At 38.4% G+C, this 12,644-nt stretch overlaps 1 protein-coding gene across 1 annotated transcript; it reads left to right on the forward strand.

Annotated features, from left to right (window-relative positions):
- Nucleotides 1-555: 555 nt before the first annotated feature.
- On the forward strand, nt 556-7,735 carry Mrpl44 (mitochondrial ribosomal protein L44). Its single transcript, XM_020179394.2, has 4 exons — nt 556-734; nt 2,245-2,713; nt 5,015-5,193; nt 6,951-7,735. Exons 1-4 carry the CDS (start codon nt 556-558, stop codon nt 7,192-7,194), a joined length of 1,071 nt encoding a protein of 356 aa, XP_020034983.2. The 3' UTR covers nt 7,195-7,735.
- The last annotated feature ends 4,909 nt before the right edge of the window (nt 7,736-12,644 follow it).

Below are 12,644 nucleotides of genomic sequence, written 5' to 3' on the forward strand. Positions count from 1 at the left end.
GATGTTTAAAAAAAATGTCCTGTTGGATTGACTGTAAATAAAATTATAATTTTGAAAAGGCAACACATTTCTGAACCAAGGGCTTTTGAGAGTAAGGCTTTAGATGTGCGGGGTAAAATGCAGACCTTAGTAAATACTTGCTCAATAGTTGCTGGACTGATGTTCTGGAACTTTAAGACTATTAAATATACAAGCAAAAAATTTTTTTTTCATTTTGAAAATTTAAGTGTTTTCTTTAAACTGATAGTGAAACAAATTTGTTTTAATTTTATCAGAAAAGAAGTGACAAGACAGCAAGAAATAGGGTGAAGCACCTTCTTTCTGCAACTTCTGCACCCTAACACTCCCTTTAACACCCATGCGTTTGAAAGTAACGTCTAACAAGGAGACGGCAGCTCTTGCGCACGCGCACTAAGACTCACCCACAGCTACCCCGCCCTCTGGGAACTGTCCCCGCCCCCAGCCAATCCCCGCCTCGCAATGCTCTGGGAACTGTGTTCTCGCAACACCGGCCCGGCTGTTTTCCTTCCGTCCTCCATTGCTTTCTTCCTCGTCATGGCTTCCGGGCTGGTGAGACTGCTCCAGCTGGGGCCTCGCTGCCTTTTGGCTGCAGCCACCCCTGCGCTCGCCCCGCCGGTTCGGGGGGTGAAGAAGGGATTCCGCGCCGCCTTCCGCTTCCAGAAGGAGTTGGAGAGGTGGCGCCTGCTGCGCTGCCCGCCCCCGCCCGTGCGCCGGTAGGAATCTCCTTCGCGAGGGGTGCGAGGGGCGGTTGGGGTTACTCGGGGACACTCGGCTCCTTCCGCCTGGCTTCGGCTCCGCCGTGGACGCACGTCTGCCTTAAGCGTGGGAGGTTGCTGGAGAGACGTGGACACGCCAGGCAGGCGGAAAAAGGGTCGCGCCGGGCAGCGCCGGTCCTACCACCCACCCTTAAGAACTCTGCTTTGGAATTTTACAGCTGAGAATTATGTGCGAGAATCCGTGGGCACCGATATCGGAGAGGACGGGGCACACCACTGCATCGCGAGTTAGGCACGGTGTCTCCATCCACCTGTCCACTGGCCCGAGCAAAGGGAAAAAAAGCTTAGCTTTAGGTTTTTGTCCTCATTGAATCTTGTTACAATATGGCAGAAAGGAAACCTAAGATTTTATGACTCCAAATGAGATCGTGCTTTACATTTGGTCCTGCATCTTGCTTTTTTCTCTTTGATACGTCGAGGCAAAAGTACAAACGGATGCACTTCACTCTTAGGTTCAATTTGATGGCGTTTGAGCGCCACGTTGCTGCTGTTCGCAACCAATGAGACAGTGAATATTCCTCAAGTTACTTAGTTTTTGGGAACTCATAATGTGAAGGTTTGATAACCACTTCAGTATTGCCCTCCAAAAAATACTGGTCTAGGTTATACTTTACCCGTAGGAACATGCTTCTAATGCAGATTATGTTCTTTTCCTAGTAGGCAAAAAGTAAAATCTTAATTCACATTTCCTTGCATATTATAAAGCTCGGTATTTTCAGCCTTTCAAGGTGGAAGAAACTGGATTATGTGAATGTATTTGTTACATAGATTTTATGACTGAACCCAGAGCTTTATACTTTGCTACCCTTTTCTACTTAAAAGAGTTTTATTTTGGGCTTATCAGTTTTCTTTAGAAAAAGATGCTTTAGTTTATTCTCGGAAATGATTGTGAGCTGTGTGTCTGCCTCTGTGTGTGCGCGCGCCTCCTTTGTGCTAGACAAGTGCTCTGCAACTGAATTGCCTTTCCAAACCATGATTATGAACTTTTAACACACTCAGAGTACTGATACAAGATTATTTAATTGCTAATTTAAATGGATATTTCCAAAATTTAAATCAGTAAAATATAAAGTACTTAGTGTTTATGGCCTGAATCTGTAAAATTATAATTTATGTTCATATCTAGGTGACAAGCATAGTTCCATGGTTGGAGCAGAAATGAGTCTAAAAGTCAGAACAATGGCCTAATCTCTGACCTTGTACAACCACCTTAATGTGGCAGTTGGATCAAAGGGAAAAATTAATCCTACTATGTATGTAGACTATAACAAAGGACTTTCAGCATTTGTCTGAGTTTTTGTATTTAGACCATCAGTGTCTGGCATTAAAAGGAAACATTTGCTTTTCATTTACTGATACATAACTAATAAATTATAGCACAGTGAAAAATTTTTACACAGTAACACGTTGTTCGCTTTACTGTCTCTTCCTGTGTTTGTATTCTCAGTTCAGAGAAGCCTAACTGGGATTACCATGCTGAAATACAAGCTTTTGGACATCGATTACAGGAAACCTTTTCCTTAGATCTTCTCAAAACTGCATTTGTTAATAACTGCTATATTAAAAGTGAAGAAGCAAGACGTCAAAAACTTGGAATAGAGAAAGAAGCTGTTCTTCTGAATCTTAAAGATAATCAAGAACTGTATGAACAAGGACTGTCTTTTTCACAAACATGCCTCACACAATTTCTTGAAAATGAGTTCCCAGACTTGCCCACTGAAGGCATCAAAAATGTAGTTAACTTTCTTATTGGTGAGGAAGTTGTGTGTCATGTGGCTAGAAACTTGGCTGTGGAGCAGTTAACACTGAGTGCAGAATTTCCAGTCCCCCCACCTGTATTGCAGCGGACTTTCTTTGCAGTGATTGGAGCTCTGCTACAAAGCAGTGGATCAGAGAGGGCTGCACTTTTCATTAGGGTATGTGATTGTTAATTACACTTGTGGGACATGCTTCAGTGAGGTGACAGAAGGAAACATTTCTAGTTCATTTCATTGCTGTATCACCTTGGAAGTAAAGAGGTTTTTTTTTTTTTTTTTTTTTTCCGTATGGCCTTAGTTATTCCAGTTGTCTTTTATTAAGGACATCATTAGCAGTGAATGTGGCTTCTGAAGGGCTGCAAGTCATGTCATCTTTAGCTTTCCATCCTTAGGGCTGAGGGTGACACTGCTATAGTAGATAGTAGAGTTTTGGTGAATGAATGAGGTCAGAGGACACTATGCAAGGGCTTAGGGTGGCTAGGAAATTCATGTTTGTCCTCAGTCCCTGTGAAGTACTTTTAGCTCTTTGCTAGCCTAGCTAATTAAAATTCTTACGTCATTTGTACAACTTAAGTAGTTAAAATTGTTAACCTTATTAATATAACAAGATGGAGGTAGAAGGGGAAATTTAAAATATATAGCCTTAGTACACAAAATAAAACATCAACTTCAAGCTGGGCCTATTGGTGTGTGACTAGTCCCAGCATGTGCGAGGCTAAAGCTGGGGAATCTGAAGTTTGAGGTTACCCTGGGCTTAAAAAAAAAAAAAAGTCAATTTCATTACAACAATCTTCCAAGAACCAGAACTCTATATTCTATTTTGGCTTCATTACTAAAAATATCCCACCTAATATAAGTAGTAATAATGAAAGTTCATATGTTGTTGGTATAACTTGACTCACTGTCCTTTCAAAATTTATTAACTAGAGAAAGTTTTATCTTCTGCCATTGGGTAAAAACATGTTCCCTGTTCAATAATAGAGTCCACGCAATCACTGTAAGTCATTAAAAAACAGTCTTGATTTAAACATTTGAAGGTCAGATTCTTTAAACCAAACCAGCACCACTTGCTATTAGAATCATTCATTTAGTTAGATACCAAGTTTGATCATTTTGTTAGAGAAAGAGGCTTGTGTTTACCAATAAGCCAGACTTTGTTCATAGGTAAAGCCCTGTCTTCCTCCTTCCCCATGTAGGTCCTCTTAGTAGGTGGGATTTTTTTTTTTTTAATATTAATGAATCTGAACTAGAGTTCTGATACTTGGAAGATTGTTGTAATGAAATCCATGGTTTATTTCATCTACTAAGTATCTACAGTTTAAACTTCTCCCTTCCTGCTTTCATTCATCCATCCTGTTCTATTAATGTTTGTTAATAGGAGTTGATTCCAGTATACGAATTACTGTGGGAATTAATATTTTCTGTACAAAATTTTTTTATAGCAAAATAAATTCTGCTTTGAGTTTTCATAACTTTTCTTAGTCTTATAAACATGTATTGTCAAGTCATAAACAATTTTAAAAGGCAGTTTATGTAGAATTATTTTAAAGATTTTTAAAAAAATCATTGAGTATTGTTCTCTAGAGTCCTGAGTAGTTTTTTTTTTTTTAAAATGAGTTTCTGTCAGAAGTTATTACTGTTAATTCAACTCCTTACACATTTTTTTTCATATTGGGAGTTAATTCTAAATTCTAAGATGGGATTCTACCTTTTGTATTGTTTTGGTAGGTGTCATACTGCTTGAAATAGTTTTCTCAGACTTTAAAATTTTTACTTGAACTATGATATTTATAATAAAATTTACATTAAAAATGTCAGAACTAGGGATGTTGCTCAGTGGTAGAGCACTTATCTAGCATGCTTGGGGCCCTGGGTTTGATCCCTAGCACAGGACAGAGGGTTGGGGGGAGGACAAAACTGTATGGAAAAGAAAAAGAATACAAAATACTTACCCAAAATGCTTGGGACCATAAGTGTTTCAGAGTTTGGATTTTTCTCAAAGTTTGGAATGTTTTCATGGCTTTTCTGGTGGAGCTTCCCTGATCTGGAAATCCCAAATTTCAGCCTTAAGCATCATGTCTGTGCAAAGTTTCACATTTTGGAGTATTTCAGATTTTTAGGCTACAGATTCTCAACCTGAGTACATTTTTTCTTTTACTTCCCATTAAATTTTTCTGTTAGAAATGTACTTTCATTGTGTGATGGTGGCTCACACCTGTAATCCTAGCTCCTCAGGAGGCAGAGATCAGGAGGATCATGGTTCGAAGCTAGCCCAGGCAAATAGTTTTGGAAACCCTATCTCAAAAAAAAAAAAAAATCACAAAAAAGGGCTGATGGAGTGGCTCAAAGGTGTAGGCCTTGAGTTCAAACCCCACTACTGGAAAAAAAAAAAAAAAGAAATATACTTTCAATTCTGGTTCTAAAGTAATTTAAATGTATAAATTACTATTTTATATACAGGACTTCTTAATTACTCAAATGACTGGAAAAGAGCTCTTTGAGATGTGGCAGATAATAAATCCCATGGGACTACTTGTGGAAGAATTGAAGAAGAGAAATATTCCGGCTCCTGAATCTAGACTTACTAGACAGTCTGGCAGTACCACAGCTTTGCCTTTGTATTTTGTTGGCTTATTCTGGTTAGTAAAAATTTAGTCTTCACATCATAACTTTGATTTGAGGCCTTAAAAATAGAATTGTGACAGTTCTTTCTCAAAACTATGGTAAGCAGTGAATGATCTTTAAAAATCTTATCCCTGTGATCATCTGTGTTCTGCTTCCTTTCCTTTCTTCACAGGGGAAGGAAGGTAATCTGTTCTGATAGTAACTTTTGTTAGCCAAGTGTTTTCTATAGAATTTTGGAATATATGTTAATACAAATTTTTCTCTATAAAAATAAAAGTCATGACTTACATGTGTTAAAAAGTTAACCATAGTCTGCTCTTGGTAGCAGCCTCAACTGAACCTCAAAGTGGAAAAGAAAGGGCTCAGGTGTCCACCAAAATGTATGCATCAACCCATGTTGAGAGCTTTTTAGCTTCATTAGTAAGAACTTGACCTTCCCCAAATTTATTTCAGGGATTAAGATTAAAGTGTTTGGGGCTAAAGATGTAGCTCAGTGGTAGAATGCTTGCCTAGTATATGCAAGGCCCTGGGTTCTATGCCCAGCACCACAAAAACTCAGTTAAAATGTTAAATAAAACTTTGCATAACTAAGATAACTTGATTAAGATCTAGGTAAATACTTTTCTAATCTTTGTGTTATTAAGGACTTTCTGGATATAAGAACAATGGGAAACATCACAAAGGAGAAAGTGAAGAGTGTTACAGAATTTCATCTTCAGTTTCAAATAAAGTGCAAAGTAAAAAGATGATAAATCTTTTGGGATTGAAATTCATTCTTAGATGATTTTCATTAATGTGTATGTGCGTACTTGTTATAAAATTTGGCATGTGACTAACCGTTGTTTATTTCGACATAGTACATGTTTCTTTGGCAGTTCCTTGAATGCTGTTCTTTTACCTATGCAGTTTCACTTTTCTCTAATTTGGTCTGGTCCTCTTGGGTTTTATGAAACCTTATATTGAATCCAGGTGGTTAGATGGAGTTGCTATATATGCAGTCTTCAGAGAAATGCTTCTTTTAATTGAAAAATGGAAATTTCAGGTCAGGAAGTTTCTAGGAGGTGGTTAAGTATAATTGAGAAGTAGCAAAGCAGATGGGATGAGTTATTTAATGTACACATTCTTTGCAGGAACATTTTTTTGCTTTTAAAAGATAGCTAGTAAGAACAGTAATAGAAATATCAGTTCAGCACAGGAATTGGTTTTAGTTTTATCTATTTTTAATAGAGAACATAATAATAGCCAGTATTTGCTATACTTCCTTGCTATTTTTTGGGAATAAATTAGAGTGTATTTTAAATACATAAAGTATTTTCAAAATTTGCATCAATTTTGAAAATCTAAATTCTTAATTTAAAATACAGAACTGATACCTCCTTCTTTAGATGACAAACTCAAAAGGCACAACATGTTCAGTAAAATCTCTCCTCAAGTTATACTGCACATTTGGAGTGAATTGAAAATAATATACTCATAATTCCCAGGAGTATTTTTAATAGTTTCAAGTTTTCACAAGAAGATGTAAATTCCAATTCTTTCATCAACAATTAAAAAAATTAATATGTATGTTGTGGTTTTAACTTGAAAAGTACTGGACTAGTAAGTTTTTTGTATTTCTATGGATGTGTGACTTGCTTTGTCAGCTACTGTATAAAGTAAACTTGCAACAAGATGTGTTTACTGCTGTTTGTGGGCACGGTTATGAAGGTAGGAGTGGGAGTGGTGCCGTGTGAGGCACCATGTCATTTAAGACTGTTTGTCTTCTTTCTAGTGATAGGAAGTTGATTGCAGAAGGACCTGGAGAAACAGTATTGGTTGCAGAAGAAGAAGCTGCTCGAGGGGCACTTAGAAGACTCTATGGATTCACAGAGAATAGAAGGCCCTGGGACTATACCAAGCCAAAACGGAGCTTGAGAGCAGAAAAGACCAGCACTGCCGGCTATCCAACTGGAGATGAGCCAAACAAGAAGACAGGCTGTGTTACCAACATCAGACAAGTGTTTAGCAGGTCATGATTTTGTTTTTTTCCGTGATACTGGAGTTTGAACTCAGGGCTTTGGATTGCTAGGCAGGTGCTCTACCACTTGAGCCATACTCCCAGCCTTTTTTCCTTTGGTTATTTTTAGGATAAGGTCTTGTGTTTTTTGCCTGCATGGGCCTGGATATCTCAATCTCCTGCTTACTTTTCCTGGGTAGCTGGGATGACAGGTGTGAGCCACCATGCCTAGTTTTTTTTTTTGTTGTTGAGATACAGAGTCTCACGAACTTTTTGCCCAGGCTGGCCTCAAATGGCGATCCTTTTGATCTCTGCCTCCTGAGTTGCTGGGATTATAGGTGTGAGCCACCATGCCTAGCTGCCTTTTGTTTTTTCAAAAAAACCTTTTTTTTTTTAAAATTGTTTACCAAGTTTTGTCCGAAGTTCTTACTTTATTATGACATATAATTTGTACAGTTTGGTGTATTTTATTCTCCTTTAGCTTTGAGGTATTGTAATTCAAATATATGTCACGTGAACTTTATTGTAATATCAATAAAAAAAAAGTTACTCTCTCTCAATGTGACATTGCAGTTTAATATACCAGGAGTGGTAGGAAGTTGATGAGCTTTGCTTCTCTAATGGAATGTTTAGCTAAGATAGTGATGTTTTAGTATTTCTCAAAATGCAAGGTACCAGTCATAACTAACAGCTGTTTACATCAAATCTAGAGTCTAGGTTTAAATATTTTTGTACTTCTAAACATATATATATTATGAAGTACAAAAATATATTGGCAGTACAGGGAATTGAGCTCAGGGCTTCATTCTGCTAGGCAGGCACTGTACCACTTGAGCCACACAGGCAGTCTTTGTTTTAGTTGTTTTTGAATAGGGTCTCCATTTTGCCTGTGACCACTCTGACCATGATCCTCCTACCTACACCTCATGTAGCTGGTATTATAGGTATGCACCACCATGCCCAGCTCGAATACATTTCTTACTTAATTTCAATAAAATAAAAAAATGGCAGACAAGTAAATTTCATGATAGTAAGAAATTCTGTAACTGTCACAGTGTATCCCCAGTATACTAATAATATGCTAATAAAAATTTAAAAACTAAAAGAAATTGTCTTTTCTAAGAAAATGAAATTCCAAAGTAGCTTAAAATGTTGCTGCTAGAGAAACTAAAGCAGATACCTTAAAAGCAACTGAGGCCAATAGGAAAAGGGGACCAGGAACTAGAGAAAAGGTTAGATCAAAAAGAATTAACCTAGAAGGTAACACACACGCACAGGAAATCAATGTGAGTCAATGCCCTGTATAGCTATCCTTATCTCAACCAGCAAAAACCCTTGTTCCTTCCTATTATTGCTTATACTTTCTCTATAACAAAATTAGAAATAAGGGCAAAATAGTTTCTGCTGGGTATTGGTGGGGGGAGAGGGAGGGGGCGGAGTGGGTGGTAAGGGAGGGGGTGGGGGCAGGGGGGAGAAATGAACCAAGCCTTGTATGCACATATGAATAATAAAAGAAAAATGAAAAAAAAATGTTGCTGCTAATGGGAAAACAAAGTATGCATTTATCAACCCATTTTAACATAATAGTAGCTACTATGTGTCAAGCACTGCTCTAGGTATTAAAACACATTTAGTTCAGTAGAGTTTTTCTGCTTCTTTAATCCTTTGTGTTCAGTAATCCAACTGCAAATTCTCTTTTATTTATTTTTATTTTTTTGGGAACAGTAATGATTTTAGTTTAGGCTGCTTGTAGTCATTCCCAGAGGTTAACAAGAAAAGCAGGGCTAAAGTTGAGAACAGAAAAGAGGAAACAATGTTAAAGCCAATTGTACTTTTGCTATGAAATCTTTTTTTCTAAAGGAGGATGAAGGACCTTTAAAAATTCTCTCCTGTGAACACTGGTTGAATTTTTTTTTTTTGTCTAAACATGAAGCAGGTTGGAGGGCTGGAAGTAGACTCGGAGACAAGGCGAGGAACTCAAGGGAAAAAGAAAGGAAGAATGTCGGGGCTTTCCCTACTGTATCAGTCCGTGTCTTGGCAGGAAAGAGAAAGGCACACAGATAGGATGAGTTTAACAAAGGACTATTTAAGGGGACAATCCAGTCTAGGGATAACACATGAGGGAGCTGACTCTTCAGCCTAAAAAGTCAAGGGCAGAGGCCACTTGACAGGATTTGTAGCCTTGGGTACAGACAGCCAACCCAAATGACTGGGCCAGGATAGAGCTGGAGGGACAAAAATCCTTATCTGATTTCTGTTGCTCAACTAGCTCTTCCTGGAGTTCACTAGCCAAAGTCAATTTCAGGTCTAATAGAAGAGAACTCAGAGGCTGTCCATGAAAGTCTGCCTGGGGGACAGAGGCCAATGGAAAAGGCAGAAAGTGGATCTGAACAAGCAAATGGAAAAAACAGCCCATTACTCAAATGGATTGCTGACAAGCACAACTTTAAAGATGGGACATGAGAAGTCCAGTTTCTGAGCCCTGGTTCATAAAGTCTTATGTTCACCTCTGGTCTCCACAGCTTTGCCCCCTTGAAAATGAGTCTAAGAAAAAAAGTCAGAATTTAATCTTCTTTTTGAAGCTACAGAAAAACATCTATCATGATGGAGGTTTTCTAAGGTAGGAGATGCTGTATTTTAAAGCCTTGATTTATGTTTAGGGTAAGGAAGTTGCTGCCTGAGTGAGTGAGTGAGTGGTACAGCCCTGCCAATAGCCCAGTCATAGCTTAAATCACCTAAAAACAAACTAACTTTCCTGAGATTGGCTAGAAAGTGAAACTTGAGTCATGTAAGAGGATTTTTAGCTACCCTGCGTAAAAAAGGGACTGTTTGGGGAGGGGAAAACTTGAGAAGTATCTAATTAGCTGAACTGGTACGTTTAATAAAATCTAAGTTCACCATTTTTGTTGTGTTTGTTTTATTTTTTTAAGTTAACTCCAATAATTGAACACAAGGGTGAAGAACCAAACTCAGTAGTCAAAGCACCACTTGTCTTCCACAACAAGAAAGCGAAACTAATGAAAATTTCTGGGATGCATGACAGTAAGGGATCTTCTAACCACTTACTCCTCCAGCATATGTATGGACTAGTGTAGTTTTTTTTAGGTGAGTATTTTTTAAAAGTGTTTAGACAATTTAATTGTGAACTCAGTAATCCCCTTTTTCCCTAGTGCAAAAAACGTAATCCCAAATTTCTGTTGCTCAGGGCAGTTTACAGGACTTTAGGCTACAAGGTGGGAGAGGAGCTCTCCATGTGTTATCCTGAGTACTGTCTAGGTCATCTAGCTGAATTTCTACCTTCCCTAATCTTGTTTATCTTTGAGGACAGGATGCCCTAGGCCCAAAATTCCTAGAGTGGGTTTGCCCAAACTGGTTGGATCTAAAATGGCTTGTGAGTGACCACCAGACAACCTCTAACTTCATTATAAGGCCATCATGCTAAATGATGTCACCACCATTGACAATTGAAAATTGCCATGGCAGTGATTGAAAATAGCCATAAAAAGAGGGAAAAGAAGGTGGTGTATGGGTTCCCAGAAAATCTGCATCCATTTCTATTTGCTAGGCTTGAGCCACACCTCCAGCCCTTCCACTGCTCTTCTTGACTAAGTATAAGTTTCTTTCACTGCTCAGTTGGTACTAGGTCTTGTTTTTGATTCCACAGTTCCAAGAGGAGAAAAGGACCCAGTTTGAATGCAAAAGCTGGTAACACATTTTCCTTTGATTTTCAAGCTTCGAATCTCTGAATGCTTCGAGATTCACTTATGGAACAAATACTACATTTAATGTGAAAAGCTATTTTGCAAGTAAAGAAAGAGATTCATATCCCTTATAGTGTGATTTCAATACATTTTGAAGTAGAATTTTGACACTCAAATTATTAGATTTTTCTTTTTTTTTTTTTGCAGTACTGGGCCTCATGCTGCTAGGCAGGCATTTTTCCACTGGAGCCATTCCCCCAGCCTTTTTGTATTAGTTATTTTTAAGAGAGGGAGGATTTTTTTTTTTTTTTGTGATGGCACTGAGGTTTGAACTCAGGGCTTCACATTTGCTAGGCAGGTGCTCTTACCACTTGAGCCACTCAGCTAGCCTTTATTTTTTGAGATTGGGTTTCACATTTATGCCCCTTGAGTGTGGAGCACAGTCATCCCTGTCTTTGCTTCTGGGTAGCTAAGATTACAGGCATGAGCCACTATGCCCAGGCAGATTGTATTTTCTTGAAGTACCCACTAAAACATGAATGGGCTGGAATGTAGCAAAATTAACAAACTTCTGCAGTTCCATGTGAACAGCTTTGGAAATTTGGAACCAACTTCTGGGTAATTTTTATTTGTCCTATAAGAATAAGCACTGCTTTACGTTTAGAATGTGGGCAAGAGGACTATGGGGTACAAAGATGTCGTCAGATGGGGTGTGACCAGGCTCACTTAGTGACCATGTGCACTACTGCCTTTTTGACTCGTGAATGCCTTATTTATGTGGTGAAGACAATCATAAAGCCACAGGAAGTTGTTGAGATAAAGAAGCGCTTGGGTTGACACCATGGAAAAATATTAGTCATCTACTTTGAAATTCTGACCCCTTTCCCACCTTTTCCTATTCTCTAGTTCCCTAAGCCTAAAGAATAAATGTACCAAAAAGGTCTTTTAGCCAAAAATATATTGAACATCTACAGACTCAACTACATAAGCTATAGTCTCTTCAGTCCAGGGTATATTTTGTCATGTGAATATAAAATGGGGAATATTATTCCCAAAGTGTTTTATGTAGCTATTAGAGAGTGAACTAGAAACTAATTCTGAATAACAATAGAAGAAATTGGTGCTTTTGGCATTCAGCACAGTACTAACTTTGGCCACAAGATGGTACCCTAACCCCACAGCACCGTTTACGATGCGCCCTACCATTATGGGGAACCCTGCTTACACAGGAAAGAATATGTATTTACATAGCACATTATTACAGCAAAATGTGACATTTCCAGGCCCTGTACAGTGCTACTGTTCAATGACTATCTGCAGGAACTAGTTCATCTTCCCCCTCCCGAGGATGCTGTAAGGTAGGAATTTGATGTATGAACAATTCACTCTGATGCCAAGATAGGGATGTTTGAGCTCTTTTTATTCACTGGGAAGAAGGAAAATTGTGTGGATGCCAAAGATAAAACCTTTAAATGACATTTTTTGTTCCCTTCTTCCTGTTTTCTGTCATCTCTTTTTATAGAGAGTAAATGCACAGTATAGGCAAGGGAATCTGAATGTCCATCTTGACACTTCCCCAAACCAGATGAAGACAGACGTTCTTCCCCAGGGAGGCCAGCTTACAGCCTTCCCTAGCTGAGGGATGCCCGCATGACATGCACAGCTCCAAGACCTGCATTCTTTTTTTTTGTGTGTGTGATGGGTTTCTTTTTTCTTTTTTATTCATTTATTCACTTGTGCATACATTATTTGAGCCATTCCTTCCCCC

The sequence above is a fragment of the Castor canadensis genome, chromosome 4, assembly GCF_047511655.1.
Source record: "Castor canadensis chromosome 4, mCasCan1.hap1v2, whole genome shotgun sequence".
NCBI lineage: Eukaryota > Metazoa > Chordata > Mammalia > Rodentia > Castoridae > Castor > Castor canadensis.